We start from the raw sequence: 17,953 nt of genomic DNA, 5'->3' as shown, positions 1-17,953 counted from the left end.
ACTGTGGTGTTCAGGAAAATGTGGTTGCTATGGGAATTGAAGGAGCTTTTTACCCCTGAAAAAAGAACTGCTCAGATAGTCCAGAGCAGAGAGAAACCCTTGGTTTGGAGGAGCAGCACCTCTGCCTGCCTGGGGTTTGGGGTTTGTGCCGGAGTGACCCGTGGAGGGCTCAGCCCTGGTTTGTGTGAGCGCTGAGCACCCTCTGCTTCAGAGCTTCCCTTCCCTGAGCCCAGGGGCTGTGGGACCTGAGGGACCCCTGAATGCCCACAGCAGCTGAAATGTCCCTGCACCACAGCTCCTGTCTCTCCTAAGACTTGGAAGTGAATTGTCCCTGAATTTTGAAGTTTTCATGGAGCTGAGTCACAGAAATGAATCATTTGGCAGGGCTGATGGACTTCAAGGACCTGTGCTGATCTCCAGAGTCACCTGAGGTTACGCTCTGCTCTTATCTCAGTAGCTATGACAAGTTTTTTGACCCCCTCACTCCCGATGTTCCCCCTCATTCCCGGGATCCCCCTCACTCCCGTTGTCCCCCCTCACTCCCGTTGTTCCCCCTCACTCCCGTTGTTCCCCCTCACTCCCGATGTTCCCCCTCACTCCCGGTGTTCCCCCCTCACTCCCGTTATCCCCCTCACTCCCGGGTGCCGTTCTGGGATCCCTCTGTAGGTGGAAGTGTTGCCGAGCCCAGCGGAGCCTCCCGGCTCTGCCGGGGCTGCGCACACTGAGGGCCACCGAGGCACCGAGGTGAGCAGGGGAGAAATGTCCTGCCCTGGGCCATGGGGACAGAGCAGCCCCATCCCCGGGGCACGGCCTCGGCTGGACACCCCAATTCCAGCTGCTGGGAGCCGGGGATGGATCGAGGCCTCCAGGGGTGGCAGTGGGCGCCAGCTGTGGGAGATCCCTGGGGGTGAGCAAGGACAGGGACAGCTCCGAGGACAGTCCCGAGTGACCCCAAAGGGGAGGGAAGGGGGGTCCCTCACCATGGCCTGGGCTCCTCCAGGGGTCCCAGAGGAGCCGGGGCTGCCCCATCCCTGGAATGTTCCAGGCCAGGGTGATCCCTGTGAGGCCCGGCAGGGGCGGGACAGGCCCAGGGCCTGTGCGCAGGAGCCAAGGGGGGAAATCCACAGCAAAATTGCCTTAAACCATGTGAATGTCCTAAAAGGCCCTCACGGATTTAATTACCCCTGTGCAGGGATTGCTGTATCTTCCCAAAGTTCCCTGTGACTTGGGAGCCCAGGTTTGTATGGAGCAATCAGGAGCTGAGACCCAAATGCCTGAGGTCCCGTTTTAAAGTGATTTAGAGGGTGAGAAACTGAGGTTTTATTCAGAGCCTGAATGCTTTTCTGTGCCTCAATACCTGTTTCAATGGTGAGAAGCTGAGTTTTTATTCAAAGCCTGAAGGCTTTTCTATGCCTCAATAACTCCAGAAAAGGAAACACTTTCAGCACCTTTCTGCCAGGTGGAGATGGTTCAAAGTTTTCCCCCCATGCTGAGGAGAGACCTGGTCTGAGGACACAGCGGGGTGACTGACTGAAACGGGACAGAGTGGGGGGGAGAGGCCAGAGCTGTCACCCTGTCCCTTCCAAGGGAATAGAACACCTCCTCCAAGGGCACAGAGCACCCTCCTTCCTCCCCCTCAGCATCCCGGGGAGCTTCTCCGGGCTGGGAGCCCTGGGCCAGCCCAGCCCCAAACCAGCCCTGCAGGATTCGATATTTTTCTGAATTTTTAATTTGTATTTTCCGTATTTTTCTACACCAGGACGCTCAGATGCCGTGGCCAGGCAGGTTGAGAGCACAGTAGTGCTTTGCCATCAAGGAAACCGCAAGAACGAGCGGAGATGTTATCTCTGACATCTGGCTGCGATCAGGGAGCTCTGGCTGCCGTCCCTAATGGACGGGATGGCCCCGAGGCTGCTTTTTGTTTCAGGGCTCCTCGTGGTTTCCCCGGCAGCAGTGGAGCCGACACTGGGATGCCAGAGCTGGGGACTAAAGGGCAGCACCGCAACCCTTCCCTGCCCTCTGCAGAGCCAGCGGTGACCTCGGCGTGGCCAGCGAGCAGCGACGTGTCCTCAGCCACCTTTAACCCCAGGTGAGACTGGCTCATCCAGCCCCACCCTGCACGGCAGGGACACCTCACACTGTCCCGGGTGCTCCCAGCCCTGTCCAACCCGGCCCTGGGCACTGCCAGGGACCCAGGGGCAGCCCCAGCTCTGTGGACACCCCAAGCATCGAGTGTCCTGCTCTCAGGGTTGTGGTGATCATGAGGTTAAAGGTCCCAGAATCATTTTCCCTGAGTCAGGCTAAGAGGGATCCCTGGAGGCTTTTGCCTTCTGGGATTTGTGCATCTCCTGCACACATCCTGCCCTGTGCCAGGAGGCTGCCCAAGTGTTTTCTCTCCTCTTATTTCAGACACTGGCTTTGGGTTAATTGCTCATGATCTGAACCCTGAGTTGTGCTGTGATCCCGGAGAAGGGAAGTCCCATAGATGCAGGAGAGGGGATCTGAGCTCTGTTTCCAGACCCCTCCTGCACGGCCCTGCCCAGCTGTGGATCCCCCAGGTCTCTGTTGCTCCAGGGTCAGGTGCACACACAGATCCTCTCCCGATGGAAGTCCAGTTGACAAGGGACTGTTTCCCTGTCAGATGGATCTTCAGCAGGTTTGGAACATCCTTACCCAGATCCAGCCAGAGGAAAGGATTTCTCTGGATTTCTGTGAGCACAGAAAATCCTGAAAAAAGTCCAGAAAATCCTGGTTACCAGAACCAGCCTCTCATCCAGAGATCAGAAATACAAGTTCTCTGTGTCCAGCTTGAGCAGGTGAATTTGTGCCTCATCCAGCTCCAGCTACTGCTTCCTTCCACCACCCTCCCAGGAGGTGCTGGGGTTATTTTTAGAAGGAACCCCCAAAAACACCCCCTTAAACCAGACACCAGCAAACAGGATGGGGTTGGCAGCCACTGACTGAGGCCGTGCTGCTCCTGGGTTACACCCCCGGAGCCTGCCCTTCTCGGGAAGCCTCCCAGCTCTTCCCAGGAGCCTTTTTTGGGTGCTTTCCCCCCAAGGCACACGTGGCTCTTTGTTCAGAGCTTGGTGGTGATTAAAATGACCGCTCAGTCCCGGAAAGTTAAAACAAGCCCTGCAGCCAGCACAGTGCACAGGAAACAGCTGGGGAGAGGATGCTGGATTTCCATAAAAGCCAATGATTCACGGAAATGTTCAGCGAGCGGGGCCAGCCTCGGGCTCCTGAGGAGCTTCTCCTAACGGACAGGATTCCCGAGCCAGCCCCACCCCGGCATCGTTCCCGAATTCCCAGTGCCCGCCCCCAGCCCCGGCCGTGGAGCAGAGCCGAGGGAACTCCCAACATTCAGCCTGGGGGATGCTGCATCCCCGATTTCTGCTGCCAGTGAAACGCTGCTCTGGACTGGGGAAGGGGATGTCAGGAGAGGGCAGTGCCTGTGTTACAGGGGCTGGAGGGACAGCACACAGGGAATGGCGTCCCATCCCAGAGGGCAGGGCTGGATGGGATATTGGGAATTGGGAATTGTTCCTGGCAGGGTGGGCAGCCCCTGGCACAGCTGTGGCTGCCCCTGAATCCCTGGCAGTGCCCAAGGCCAGGCTGGACAGGGCTGGAGCACCTGGGACAGTGGGAGGTGTCCCTGCCATGGCAGGGATGGCATTTGATGGGATTTAAGGTCCTTCCAACTCAAAACAGTCTGTGACAATGATGATGGTGATGGTGAAGGACATCTGGGCAGCACAGAGTGTGACCCTCCAGCAGGAAGAAGAACCTGCTGCAGTCCATGGCTCTCCAGGCTCCTTTCCCCTGTGCCTGCAGATTTCTTCCAGGACTCTTTCCCCAGAGCTCCAAGCAGGTACTGCCAGCTGGGCATTGCTCCCTGGAGTGGTGCCAGGCCAAACCACTTTCCACATCCCATAAATCAGGAGATGGAAAATCCCCTTTGGGGCACTGGGTTCAGCTGGTCCTGCAGCGCAGGGCTGCTCCTGCCAGGACATTTTCCATGGATTTTTCCCACCCACTTGGAATGACTCAAGCACAAGGGCTCCACCACTGCAGGGATCCTCCCTGGCTGCACATCTCCAGGGGAGGGCATTTTCCTCTCTCTCACTCACACTGAGACTTTCCTTTCCAGCTGTCAGCTCTTTCCTCCCATCTGGACCCCCTGGGTTATTCCCCCTTTCCCTGACATTTCCCACCCTGAGTTAATTCTGTGCCTGGCACCAGTGCCTGAGCCCTGCTGGTCTCAGCCTCATCCCCCTGCAGGGAGCAGAGGGGAGGGTGGGTCTGGAAAAGTGGCCTCAGGGACACCCTGGGCCAACCCCCTCTGTGGAAAGGTCTCCATCCCCTGAGAGCTCTGGAGGCACCTGTGCCCCTGCTTGGCTCTCTGGGCAAGAGCAGAGTCCCCTGGCACTGAGCCCTGTCCCCACTCCAGAACCTGGAGGGCCAAGGAGAGCAATCCATGGGAGCTGGCCATGACCTGGGAGCAGCTCCCAGGGCAGTGCCAGATGCTGCACACAAATGACATTCCTGGTGTGAAAATCCCCCAGCATTAATCCCAGGCAGTGCCCTTTTTATTATCCCAGCCCAGTGAATTCTGTGTGTGCTGTGAGGATGAAACCCCTGGATTAGTGTTTCACACCATCACAGCCGTTTGGGGTTTGTTCTTCATTCAGCAGGGCTCTCTCAGCCACCTGTAACCACCAACATCAAATTTTCATGATGGAAATAAGGGCCTGCTTTAAATAACTAAAAATGCAGCTCTGGGGGGTTGTCTGCGAAAGGAACTTTCCCCAGTTTCATTATCCTACTCTTGTTTTGGTATTGAAAATGCACAGTACAAAGAAAGACAGTCATGCTTTTATTCTGATTAATACATTTTAATGATCTGTGGCATCAGTTTCTATTTCCATGCACTTTTAACACTGCTTAGGAACTAAGATGCTTTTTCCTGCAGTCCAATTTCTTCTTTTGTAGAAAAACTCCATCTGCAAGGCACAGTCGGGATCCCAGATCCTACACACACCTCAGAGCAAGGTCTAGTGATCACCCCAGCTTTGGTTTGTGATATCCCAGTGGGAATGAAGTGATATCCATGGCAAGCTGTGCGTGGCCCCTGCTGATCCCGATTTCTGCTGAAGGAGCAGCAGGACCAGACAGGGGCTGGACTCTCCATCAAATCATCTGTGGAGAACATTACACTTTGGGCAACTTCAGGTGGGAAAAGGATGAGCCACACTGAGGCACTGACTGAGATTCCAGGGCTCCTCTTGTGCTGTCCCTTTGTCCCCTGGGAGCAGGGATGGATCCCCTGCCCACCCTGAGTGGCAGGGTCACTCAGGAGGGGTTTGGTGACACCAGGGATGTGCCTGGGGCTCACACAGAGCACCAGCCCAGCCCACCGAGCCCCATTTCCTGCCTGGCACAGGGGACTGATCCTTTCTGGAAGGGTCAGAGCTGCAGGAGCTCCCTCCAGAGCAGGCACCACCCCAGCTCTGCCAGGGCAGTCTGAGCCTTTCCAGCAGGGAAGGACAGGACAGCCCCGTGCCATGGGGTGTTTGCTCCAAGGGAAGGGCTGGAATGCTGCCCACGGGGACAGGTTTGTTCCTGGAGCTTTGTTTGGCTTTGCCTCGTGCCACGAGTCCTGCAAGGCAAGGTCCCTGACACCACCCCTACAAGAACTTTCTGCAGCAAGTTTGATTTCCTAAAATTTCAGGCTGTAATGAGGTGTCCACGTCCTCCGTGGCACTTTGTGCTCTGCCTGTCGTCCCACCATGGAAAACACTTGGTAAACTTTCCTTGACATGGTGAGACTCATTAAATTGTTTGCAAAGCCAGCAAAATAGGGTCCCTGGCATTTCCATATTTTGTTTATTGCTTAGCAGCAGGAGCTCTGGGTTCTGGGAGGAAGGGGGAGAAGGGAAATATTTGTTCTGGACTTGGTTTGGCTCCAGGACCTGGCCAGTCCCTCGTGCCAGAGCTGTGATCCTGTTCCTGCTCCCATTATTTTATTTTATCCATTTTTATTTTACGTGCTGTTCCTCCCTGGCCGCGCACCCCCTTTGCTGCAGCTGCTGCCCCAGGACACAAACAGGAGATAAGAGCCCAGGTGTGAGATGATGGAATCATGGAATCACAGACTGGTTTGGGTTGGAAGGGACCTCAAAGCTCCTCCAGTTCCTGTCCCAGGCTGCTCCCAGCCCCATCCTTCCTGGATCCTGTGATGCTGGGCCATTATTCCCTGCCCAGGGCTAGGACATTGGAATGGGATGAACTTTAAGGTCCTTTCCAGCCCAAACCTTCTGGGATCCAGGGATTTTCTGATTTCAATCCCACTCATTGAAGATGTGCTGCTCTTTGTGCTCCTCTTGGAGAGACTCTTTTCACTTTTCCCATCTCGAAATGCGCCCAGCACTTAATTACACCATGAATAAATTATCGGACAGATAAAAGTTACCGCACCAAAAATAAACAAATATTTAACTGGATTTTAAATTGTAGGATGAGTTCGGGAGCGTTCCTCTGGAGGCCGGAACGGTTTCCGGGCGGAGCTGTCAGAGCTGGCTCGGCCGGTGCCTCATGCCGGCGGGGCCCCGGCCGCGGGGCTCGCTCGGCGGGGCCGCCCTTGCCTTGGGGGGCTCCAGGGACGCGGCGCTGCTGCCGCCGTGCCGGCCCGAGCCGGGGCCGCGGGCAGCCCGGGCCGTGCCCAGGGTGCCCGAGAGGCGCAGATCGCCGGCGGGCAGCGAGCGCGGCGAGCCCGGCAGGGCCCCGCTCAGCCGCCGCAGCTCCAGCACCTGCTCCCGGGCCCGGCCCAGCGCCGCCGTCAGCTCGAAGCGCTCCTCGCACTCCCGGCGCACCGTGTCCTGCAGCACCGAGTTCTGCAACGAGAAACACGGGAATGGGCCGGACATCGCACCGGAGCGCCGCCCCTGCAGCAGGGAATTCTGCACAGAAACGCCGGGAATGGGCCAGACATCACACCTGGACTCTCCTGGGACAGGGAGCCGCCCTGCACTGTCCTGCTGTTCCCAGGGAAGTGCTCAGATGGTGTTCCTGCTCTCCTGCCCAGCTGGGAGAACTGGGAATGCTGCTCTTGGGAAGGGAAGGCAGTAATGGACAGAGGGGCAGTGACACCAAGGGGTTAATGCTGCTTTTCCCTGTAACCCTCTGCAGTGGGAGAGCACAGACTGCATGGAACCGGGTGTGGAACCAGGTGTGGAACCAGATATGGAACCAGATGTAGAATCAGATACAGAACCAGGAATGGAACCAAATGTGGAACCAGGTATGGAATCAGATATGGAACCAGGTGTGGAACCAGGGATGAACACATGGAATCGCTCATGGTGATTCCATGCAGTCCCCCTGCTGTCCCAGCACTGCCAAGGCCCCTCTCTGCCATGTCCCCATCCTTGGGCACAGATTGGTCACAACCTCACTGGAATTCCACTCACACCTTTCCCAACCTTTCCAAGGAATAGATCAGTACCAACCCTAGCACCAATTCACTTGGAAGAGTTTTATTTTTGCTGTTGACTAATTCTTTTTCCTGTCACTGAATTGCTTTGGACATTCCTGCCTAATCTTATCTGCAGTCCCTGACTCCACATTTCCCATGGAGCAGCTCTCTCCTCCCTTCCCATCATATTCCAAGCATTCAGCAAATGTTTGTGGTCAGAATATCCATCAGTTGGATTTCTCTTTGCATTTAATTCATTTTTATGCATTCCTGAGTTAGGGAACGTGGCTGCACTGGTGGGAGCTGGGGTACCAGTTCAAGGAATGAGAAATATCCATGTCTTCTACTCTAAAAACTGGGAATTCTTCATTGTTTACTCATGTCTGGGCAGTGGGACGTGAGGCTACAGACTAAGAAAGATCTTGCAGGATCTGAAAAATAATTTTTAGTAATATATTTTTCTATGAAGCACTAATTTAAGCATTTGCTGAATTAAAAGTTCACACCTTTTGTGATGTACCGTATTTAGGAAATTATGATGGATTTGTTTGAGAAATCTTTGCATTTCAATGGATTTTCTGGTCACAGACCTCTGAATGGTTTTAGAAATCACATGTCTCCAAGTAAAAATAACCAGGCATTTCCTGGGTCCTGTTCCTACCTCCTCCTGAACTTGACTCAAACTGTGAATCAGCTGTGTCTTCTCCTGGGTTAATTTTTCCAGTTCATCTGACTTGTGCTTAATTTCTTTCCTCAGTTTGTCCAGGAATGATTCATTGTTGCTCTTTTCCATGGTCAGCTGGAACTCAAGCTCACTGATGAGCCTTTTAAGGCTCTGGATTTCTTTTTCCTTGTCTCCATCCTTCTCTGCCACTTTCATTTGGGCATCTTGGAGCTTCTTCTCCAGAATTTCCATCTCCATCCTCAAGCTCTTGGTGGCACTGGATATTAAACCTGGGATCTGGGTGAGATCAGATGGGAATTAATCTCCACTCAGAACCTCTAAATATGGAGAAGTAATAGCAGACAAATGGTGACTTGAGGAAAAAACCAACAAATTCAAACTTGCAGGTCCTCAGAGAGGAAAAAATAGCTCTGAATTTACATAATTCCCTCAGAGGACACCAGAGAGCTGTAAATTAATCACCACTCACTGAGAACACAGAGATTAATTAATGTGTTCAAGATCAAATAGAGTCATTGAGGTAAAAAAAGGGGAAATTTAACTTCAAGTTAAATTTATTGCAAGTCGGTGTTTCCTCAGGGTTTAAAAACCATGGTTAAATATTTGCCAGGTGAACAAAGCCAAACTCATTTTCAGCTCTAAATCACAATGTCCCAGATTTTAAATAATAATAAAACCTCATTACATTCCTTTCATTTTCCAGATTTCTCAGGTTTTCTCAGGAATTGTATCAAACCTTTTGGAAACTCAGGTTCCAGGTACAATTTCTCAATTTCTATATAAAACTTGAGGGGGATCTGGAGCTCCCAGCCCCCTGTGGTGCCAGCACCAGTCCAGCCCAGCAGCTTTTACTGGCCCTGGAGCTGCAGGTTCCCTTGGGAAGGGGAAAAATATGAGTGGGATTGTGGCACCTCATCATATCCTGAAACAACCCCAAGCTTTTAAAAGTGATGATGTCAGATTAAATATAATCAGCAACTCTGGGGACGTAGATGGAGTTTTGGTGCTGAAAATACGAGATGAGAAAGAACTTCCACACCAATGAACTTGAACTGGAATAGTTCTTTTCAGCTTGTTCCATTAAAAATAAATTAAATATACTAAGACTGTGAAAAAGTACTGTGTCATCTAGAGAAGATGACACGCAGAGAAGGTTTTATTCCTTCACATTCCAATTTTTTACAGTTTTCTGTGATCTTCTGCCACAAGTTTTCTCTGGAGCATTGCTCACCTTCTGCTGGAGCTCCTCGTGTTCTCTCTGGTACTTTGTGATCAGCTCCTGCTGTTTTTGCCTCTCCAGCTCCAGCTCCACTCTGGCCTCTTCCCTGACTTTCAGAATTGCTTCTTTGTGCCGAGCCTCCCCCTTGGCCAGGTCCATCTCCAGCTGGGGGACAAGAGGGGTCAGTGCCACTGTCACACTGGCATGGGATAATGGGATGGGATGGGATTGATATTGTTATTGTTATTGGGATGGGATGGACCTTAAATCCCCCCCAGTGCCACCCCAGCCATGGCAGGGACACCTCCCACTGCCCCAGGTGCTCCAGCCCCAGTGTCCAGCCTGGCCTTGGGCACTGCCAGGGATGCAGGGGCAGCCCCAGCTGCTCTGGGAATCCCATCCCAGCCAGGAATTCCCAATTCCCAATGTCCCACCCATCCCTGCCCTCTGGCACTGGGAGCCATTCCCTGTGTGCTGTCCCTCCATCCCTGTCCCCAGTCCCTCTGCAGCTCTCCTGGAGCCCCTGCAGGCCCTGCCAGGTCCCAAGGAGCTCATCCCACACCCTTCTCCACTTGGAATATTGGGTGAAATTTCCCAGTCCTAGCAGCATCTCCAATAATTCACATTATAAATTTATTCCCCAGAAATGATGGATCCCAGACCCTTCTCCAGTTAGAATACTGGGTGAAATTTCTCCAGAAAATTCTGGATTCTGGAGGAAACCCTGAAGGCTGCATTTAGGAGAACACTTTTCCTTTCCCAGGATTTCATTGCAGCAGGCTGAGAGCACAACAGGCACATTAAATGCACAACACAAACCTCATTATTTCAATGATTAAAAGCACAAAAGCCCACAATGAGCTTAATTACAATTATCTAATTCCACACATTGTTATGAGCAGAAGTATAATAAATCTCCCCAATGTCTTTAGGGGGAAAAGAGAAACTGGAAATATTTTCATTATTTTTTAAAGCAAAATATTCCCAATTCAGGGTGTGGAAGAAGTGCAAATCCCCCACTGTTATAGCTTAAAATTTTTGTATTTGTAGGATGCTCAGAGTAGACTCTTATAATAATAACAACAATATCAATAACAATATCAATAATGACAATAATTATAATAAAATATTATTAATAATTATTTTATAATTATAATATATAAAATGAAATTGTTACTATATTAATTATGATTATATTATTATATAATAAATTTTGTTACAAACATAATTATTCTGTAATTAAGATTATATATTCTATAATTATGTAATATTAGTAATTAATATTATACTGATATTAGTTATTTAATATAATAATTATTACATAATGATGAACTACTATTTTCATTATTATATAATAATATATATTGTTGCTTATAATTATATTATATTATATTATATTATATTATATTATATTATATTATATTTTGATATTTCTATGTTCTTAGATGGGAATTGGGATTCTGAACATAAACCCCCAGATTTATTAACTCCACCTATTATTACAGATCCTGATCACTTGTTGGAGGCTCCTTGACTCCATAGACTAAACAATTAAAGGCAATATATAAAAACCTGAGCCCATTCATACAAAACGTTTCCCATTTAATATTTGAAATTAGTAAAGCTGAGATCCAGAACAGAATAAAGTGAAGGTTGATGTTCCAAGAGAGCACATTGGCCACTAATTGATTTACAGCCACTTACACACCCCTCGTTAATTAATATCTTAAAAGCCTAAAAGATGAAGGTGTGCACCCATCTGTCCCGGAGGGATTTCTGCATGGAAAGGTTCTCAGGGGAGGACAGGAGCACACCTGGAGGTGCCCAGGGAATGACTGGATGTGGCACTGGGGGCTCTGGGGACAGGGTGGTGTTTGGGCACTCAAAGGAAACTCAGCAATCCTGGGATTCCTTAAATGTGGAGTGTTCCAGTGGAGTTATTTCTTAAATTACTCCCTGAAAGTGACTTTTTTTTTTTTGTTCCACTGAAACCATTTCGGGTTTATATGTATTTTAAACAGAAAACTTGACTTTCTGGTGCTCTGCAGTGGCACAAACCAAAGGCAATGTTGTCACTTTGTCACTTTGTTGATTTTTTTGGCTGCTGAGCTGAGTTTTGGGGCCTTGCTGTGGCTGCATTTTAATGGCTGTGACACCAAAGCTGAAATTGCTCCCTCTCCCTCCCACCAATCTTTACTTTGTTCTCATGTCAGGCTGAAAACCTCTGATTATGGAGCCAGCCTGATCCCCTTCCCAAATTATATCCTGTGACAGGGAAGGGAAGGGGTTTCCAAAGAAATGAAACTGATCCTAATTGCTACCAGTCCCCAAGTTTTCCTGGGACTAAATAAAGCTTTCAGACACTGAAACAAAAAATACAGTAATTTCAGTCACCAATTATGTGAGGCTTAAATCAGACAAGTCACAATTATTGTTTAACTCTGCTTTTAAATTTTCCTTCACTGATATATGCACTTATTTTAGTTTCTTATTCTTTTTAATATATATTTTTATTCTTTTCAATACATAAATATATTTTTATTTATTATTCTTTTTAATAGATGAATATATTTTTATTTCTTTTTCAGTTCAGGGTTTTTTGGTGCTCATGGAGAAAGCTGCGGATGAAAACACGGGTGACAGGGTGACAGCTGTTCATGGGAAGCAGCTCCCCAAATCCCTCTGGAAGAGGCTGCCAGGAGAGCTCCTTGCACAGAGGATATTATAGACAAGCTGTGGCTGCCCCTGGATCCTGGCAGTGCCCAGGCCAGGCTGGTTTGGGGCACCTGGGACGGAGGATCTGTCCCTGCCATGGCTGGGGTGGCACTGGAGGGGCTTTAAGGTCCCTCCAGCCCAAACCAGGCTGAGATCCTGGCATTCCATGAACTTGAGCCAACATTAAATGTGCTTTTGGAAACAGGGGGCTCCCCAAACAAACCCTTCCCTGGGATTTCAGGGGGTTGAGGCCCCAGCAGACCCAGAGGCCAAAGGCAAACACAATTTGTGTGTTCCTGACAGATTTTTTGGCTGATTCACTTCCAAACCAGGCTGTGTGTGATTCCATGACCCCACCACATGTGGCACTGGGGGGGATCATTCCCTGCTTTCCTGTGCCCTTGTGGAACTGAACCCCCCAGAGCAGAGCCCCCAGAGTCACCTTGTCCCTCCAGGAGTCCTCACTCTGCACCTTCTGCCTCAGTGTCTCCTGCAGCTGCTCCGTCCTGCTCTTCAGCAGCTCCCTGAAAACACAAACTCCATGTAAACCTGGGCTCTGCCCACACTGCTGGGATCCCCTGGCCCTGCAATGAAGTCCTGCTCGTCCCTGCCCCAGGAATCACCACCTGGAATCTCCACCATGCACTCACTTGCCTCCTGAATTTAATGTTTTAAAGAAAATACAGTGCTTGATCTTCCACTTCAAATGGCATTTTAATGGTTCTTTGATATTTTCAAGACAAATTTCAAAGAACACAGAAAGACTTAAAATATTCCTCCCAGAACTTGTATTTCATGAGCTTGGAATATTAGGCTCATTAATTTAAGTTTGTAATGGGTTTGGAATGAGCAGCACTGAGTGCTTTCTGTCATTCAAGGCACTGTTTGTTACGTGGGGCTTGTAGGGCAGGACTCTGGAGAGGTTAAATTCCTGCCACTGATGTTAACAACTTGTCCACCCCAAAAATGCCTCAGTGTTCCCTCAGTCAGGCTCTTGGACAGGATCTGGTGCTCGGGGAGGTGTGAGAGCAGCTTCCCACCAGTTCAGCCTGTGCACAAAGCTGCCACTGTCCCTGGCATTGCTTTGGGATGTGCACAATGAAGCACTGGGCTTCTGTTTTCCCTGGGATGGGATCGAGCTGAGTGCCTTTGCTTTGGACTCAGCAACCTGAATCCATATTTATCCAATTACCTGCAGCAGAATCTCCATCTCCAGTTTCACTCTGACGGCCACAGGCTTGATTTCAGCATTTAGAAGTGCCAGGAGGCACCAAGTGCTCTGCATTTCAGGGGTTTGAATATTCCCTGCACCTTGAGCACAAAGAGCAGCTGCAAAAATGGGGGTTTGGGGCTCAGGTTAAACTCCAGCTGAAGCCCTGCAGTCCAAGCAGAACTTCTCCTATTTTTTATTGCACATTTTCTTCACTTCACCCAAGTTTTATCTATCCATAATAATTTAAAAACCCAAGTCAATGACCTCCAAAATCTGCAGAATTTCCAGGACACCTGAGCCCAGCTCAGCTCCTTTTACCTTTCCTGTTTCAGCATCAGCACCTCCTGCTCTGTTTGGCCCAGCAGAGCTTTCAGGGTTTCCAGCTCACTCTCTGATCTCCCAGTTCTTCTTTTCAGATCTTCTTCTCTCCTCTCTTTCTCAGCCACCTCCTCCTGCAAATGTTTGCAGACTTGTTGGCAAACGAGAAGGGATTCCTCCTTCTCCTTCAGCTCTTTTGTAAGTCTACAGATGAAATAAAGAAATAGCAGCATTGTAGTTACTATATTCTTATTTATAGACAGAATAATAATGCCTGGAAAATAAAATATTGGTCAAAACTCCATGTGTTCTTTATGAAGTTAAGTCTACTGACTTGACCGAATTTTTTTAAATTTATTGAATAAAAACTGCATTAAAATAATAAATGTTTGCTGTCATTGCTCAAAAATATGAAATATCATTTCAGCATTTACCTCGACTCAGCAATTCCATTCTCATATTTGATCTTTTTCAGTTCATTTTGACAGACATCAAGTTCTGTTGACTTCACCCTAAAAAAACATTGGGAAAAAAGGATATTACCCAAAGAAATGAGCTTTACTCTTGCAGCAGCCTGGATATCACTTCTGGGTGTGTTTTCCTCCTTGCATTTTCCATTTCAGATAAAAGGCATGAACAGAAAGTTCTGTCAGCTCCAGCAATGGTTGTTAATAATTGGAAGTTACACTCCCAGTGCCATCAGCCTGACCTGAATCACAAATGTTGCAAACAAGAAGTGAGATCTTGCAACACCGGTGACAATTTTGAGTAATAAATGAATAAAATGGAACAAATCCCAATTTTGTAGGTAAAAGGGCTGGAAACTTTGCAGGTTTCATGTCATTATGTCACCATTGCACCAATTAATAACCATGGTTAAGGTTCATATTTACATTTAAACAGCTATAGAATATGTTGTTTTATTAAACTGTGCCCATATTACGCTGAAATGTTAATTTACACTTGGAAAGCCCTCGGTGTTTATTTAACTGTGCTCATGACATCTTTGTTTCCCACTCAATCCTTACATTATCACTGCAGTACTTTGTTGCTAAGCATCCCAAATATTTGCAACTCGGTCATGGTCAGACCCCTGAGTGAGGGAACTGAAACAGGAGGAGCAGAGCAGAACAGCACAAAGCCAATGTCAGGTTCAGGGAATGAGGGGCACAGAGCAGCACAAAGCCCGTGCTCAGGTTCAGGGAATCAGGGGCACAGAGGGCAGCTGGGTGCCCACGGGCCTGGCAGTGCCAGCTCTGACTCCTGAGCCCCACAAACACAGCCTGGGCCTTTTCAGCAGCCTCTGGATTCTCCTGGAGGTGATGTCCCCCAGCTGCTCCAGTGCCCACGGAGGTTTCCAGCACTCAGTGTGCATTTGTGATGTTTTGTGCCGTTGGGGTGTCAGGCTCCTGATGTGGGAGTGCTCTGAGTGCTGGGGTGTGCTCTGCAAATTGGAGAAAATCCTGCAATGGTCTGGGTAGGAAGGGACCCCAAAGCCCACCTTGTTCCACCCACACTTTCCATAGACCAGGTGGTTCCAAGCCCAGCCAGCCTGGCCTTGGGCACTGCCAGGGATCCAGGAACAGCCACAAATTCCCTGGAAAACCTGTGCCAGACCTGCCCACCCTCCCAAGGAACAATTCCTAATTCCCCATATCCCACCCAACCCTGCCCTCTGGCAGTGCTCTATCACCATATTTTCCTTCCTTCCTACATAAACGTGTGTATACACACATTTTTAGTCCTGAATTTATGTGGATATCCCAAAAAGCCTCGTACACCTGTGTGTGAGGTGAGGCACTGCCTCAGGCTCCTTATCCCTCCTCTGCAGCTCCAGCAATCCCTGCTGCAGTTCAGCAATCCCTGCTCCCACAGCTCAGCAGGTGATTAGAAACAAGCACATGAAGATAAAATTGTTCCTCTGCTGGTCAAAACCTTCTCAGAGCTTTCTGACAAGCAGCACTTGCTGGAAGAAAAAAGTGGCAGATGTGTTTTGTGTGCAGTGGAAGCAATCGAGGAATGGGAATCTTACAGCAACAGCTTCTTGTAGTGCTCCATCTCTGCTGTCACCTTCTGCAGCTGCAGGCCAGCCGTCTCCACCTGATTTGTTAAATCTGAAAGCAAAAACACGAGGTTGTGTCTCTGTTAATGTTAAATTAATCCACTTTAGGGGTTTGTTTCCAGGTGGGACCTGCAGCTCCTCACTCCCACCTCAGGCAGAGCAGGGCACACAGGCAGAGTGTCTTTACAGCAAAAAGCTGGGGTTTGTTTCTGTGTTCGGGGCTTTTTATCCCACCAGAAAACACCAACTTCAACTACACTGAAACATGAAATGCTTTAAATCAGATTGTACATAAAGCTGAGAGCAAACAGATGCAGGAAGGTGGCACCAAAACTCACCTGGAATTCACTTCATCTGAAACCCTGGCAGTAATTAAATGGTGTTGTACTTGTCTTAACCTCTATGTATTATCTTTCAGAATACATCACCTCAGCTCCAATCAGCCACTGCCTTTTTCCCAATACAATATCTGTTTTTTCCATTAAATTATCTCATCTGATTTTGTGTGCCTTATATCATCATTTCTATGCTTTTAAATTCTGAGAACGGCCATAAGTTGCAGATGTGAAGCCTTTGAACTGAAGCAGCAGCACATGGCTCAATCAGATTTTCATCTCCATGGACATGTCATAGAATCATGGAATGCCTTGGCTTGGGAGGGACCTCAAAGCTGCTCCAGCCCAGCTCCCTTCCACTGTCCCAGGCTGCTCCCAGCCCCATCCTGGAGCACCTCCAAGGGATGGGGCAGCCACAGCAACCTGGGCATCTCTAAATATCCTCATGAACAAGGGCTGCCTTTCCAGGAAACCTAGGAATGATTTGAAATTAAAGTTTCTACCAAAAGGACAGCGCCAAAAATACATGGGAAAAAATCCAATGACAAATCATTGCAACAGGTCTGGAAGTGAAAGAAAAAACAGGATTATTCCTCAGAAAGCAGCAGCAAACAAAGTGAGGTGACCTTGTCTCTGAAGGGAACAGCTCCCAGGACAGTCCTTCAAAGCTCCCTGATGGATCTTCCCAGAAGCCAAATCTCTCATTCCTGTTCTTAAATTTATCATTTCACTCGAATTCCCTGAATTTCTGTAACTTTTCCCATGTGTCTCTGTCAGTCATTTCCAGCAATGATGATGGATGAGCCCAGTGTGGGATTTCCTGCCAGCCACACCTTATCCTGATAAATCCTACAAGTGGAAGAGTCCCTCTTTTCAGTGAAGGGAAAAGGAAAATTGTTCATAAGACTACAAAAAAAAAAAAAAAAATCAGGGAGAGAATTATACAGGGTAAAACACACAGGACCTGTTGGATCTATCAAACTATCAGCATTTATAAAGAGCTTTTTGAAGAGAAAAGTAAAATTTCTTGGACTTGTCTGAACCCTTGGAAAAATCATGGAAGTTAATTGTAGAAGCAGCTTCTCCACTGCCTGCTGTGGGTGCCAAAACAAACCAAACAACAAACAAACCAATCATTTTTGCTGATGCACCTGTGGCAGAGCGCTCAGGCGCCGTCACTGCCACGGGCTGAGGCGGGCAGAGCTCCAGGCTGTGACAATGGGGGCCCAGCTCCCCGCGCACGCACCAGGCCCTGCGGTGCCCTGCCATGCCCTGCCATGCCCTGCCATGCCCTGCCCTTTGCCAGCCCCCATTCCCCCAGAGCCTGCCAGAATTCCTGCTGCAGGCAGAAGCTGTGGCTGCAGCTGCCCTGCAGACGTGAGCGCAGCCTGGGAGCAGCAGCCCTGCAGCAGGAACGTGCCCCTGTGCAAACACACGAAGCCCACGTCGGTGTGGGTGGACACCAGAAGGAGCAGAACCCTCTGCTCATCCTCACAGGCTGCTGTGGGGAAGATCTTCCCAAACAACTCTTTCTGACCTTTTTTAAAATTGTTATTTTAAAAGATTTCTGCCAATGATTAATAACTGTGGTCTTTTTGCTTCTCCCTCGGTGTGGGAGTGTGGACACAATTCTGGAATAAAGGAAAAGGAGAGGGATGGTGCTGGGTTTGTTCTGTGCTTTGGGTGGTCTCTCTCAAAGCTGTTTCCTCTTTCACTCCATTTGTTCCCAGAAGTTTTCACGCTCACTGAGCATGGACAGGAGTTTTTCATGAGGGAAGAGATGGATTTAATTACACAAATAGTTTCTGCAATCTTCTCTAGAGAGAATTCCCACCAAAGCCAATGGCAGCTGGTGAGCAGAGAGTCCCACACCCATGGAGGCAGATTCCAGCGAGAACCATGGTAAAAATCAGGCAATTAATAGGGAGAATG

The 17,953-nt window shown here is 49.1% G+C and overlaps 1 protein-coding gene across 1 annotated transcript in view; it reads right to left on the bottom strand.

Annotated features, from left to right (window-relative positions):
- Nucleotides 1-6,536: 6,536 nt before the first annotated feature.
- The window catches only part of LEKR1 (leucine, glutamate and lysine rich 1), a 30,189-nt gene continuing 18,772 nt past the window's right edge, over nucleotides 6,537-17,953 (bottom strand). Inside the window, exons 6-12 of the mRNA XM_059479408.1 lie at nucleotides 15,657-15,738; nucleotides 14,059-14,136; nucleotides 13,625-13,828; nucleotides 12,536-12,617; nucleotides 9,391-9,543; nucleotides 8,136-8,435; nucleotides 6,537-6,893 (exon numbers count right to left, since the gene is read on the bottom strand). Of these exons, the coding sequence (XP_059335391.1) occupies nucleotides 6,570-6,893; nucleotides 8,136-8,435; nucleotides 9,391-9,543; nucleotides 12,536-12,617; nucleotides 13,625-13,828; nucleotides 14,059-14,136; nucleotides 15,657-15,738 (1,223 nt within the window). The 3' untranslated portion in view covers nucleotides 6,537-6,569. The remainder of the gene's footprint in view (nucleotides 6,894-8,135; nucleotides 8,436-9,390; nucleotides 9,544-12,535; nucleotides 12,618-13,624; nucleotides 13,829-14,058; nucleotides 14,137-15,656; nucleotides 15,739-17,953) is intronic.

This window comes from Ammospiza nelsoni, chromosome 10 (assembly GCF_027579445.1).
Source record: "Ammospiza nelsoni isolate bAmmNel1 chromosome 10, bAmmNel1.pri, whole genome shotgun sequence".
NCBI lineage: Eukaryota > Metazoa > Chordata > Aves > Passeriformes > Passerellidae > Ammospiza > Ammospiza nelsoni.
This window is presented reverse-complemented; position numbering and strand designations above follow the sequence as displayed.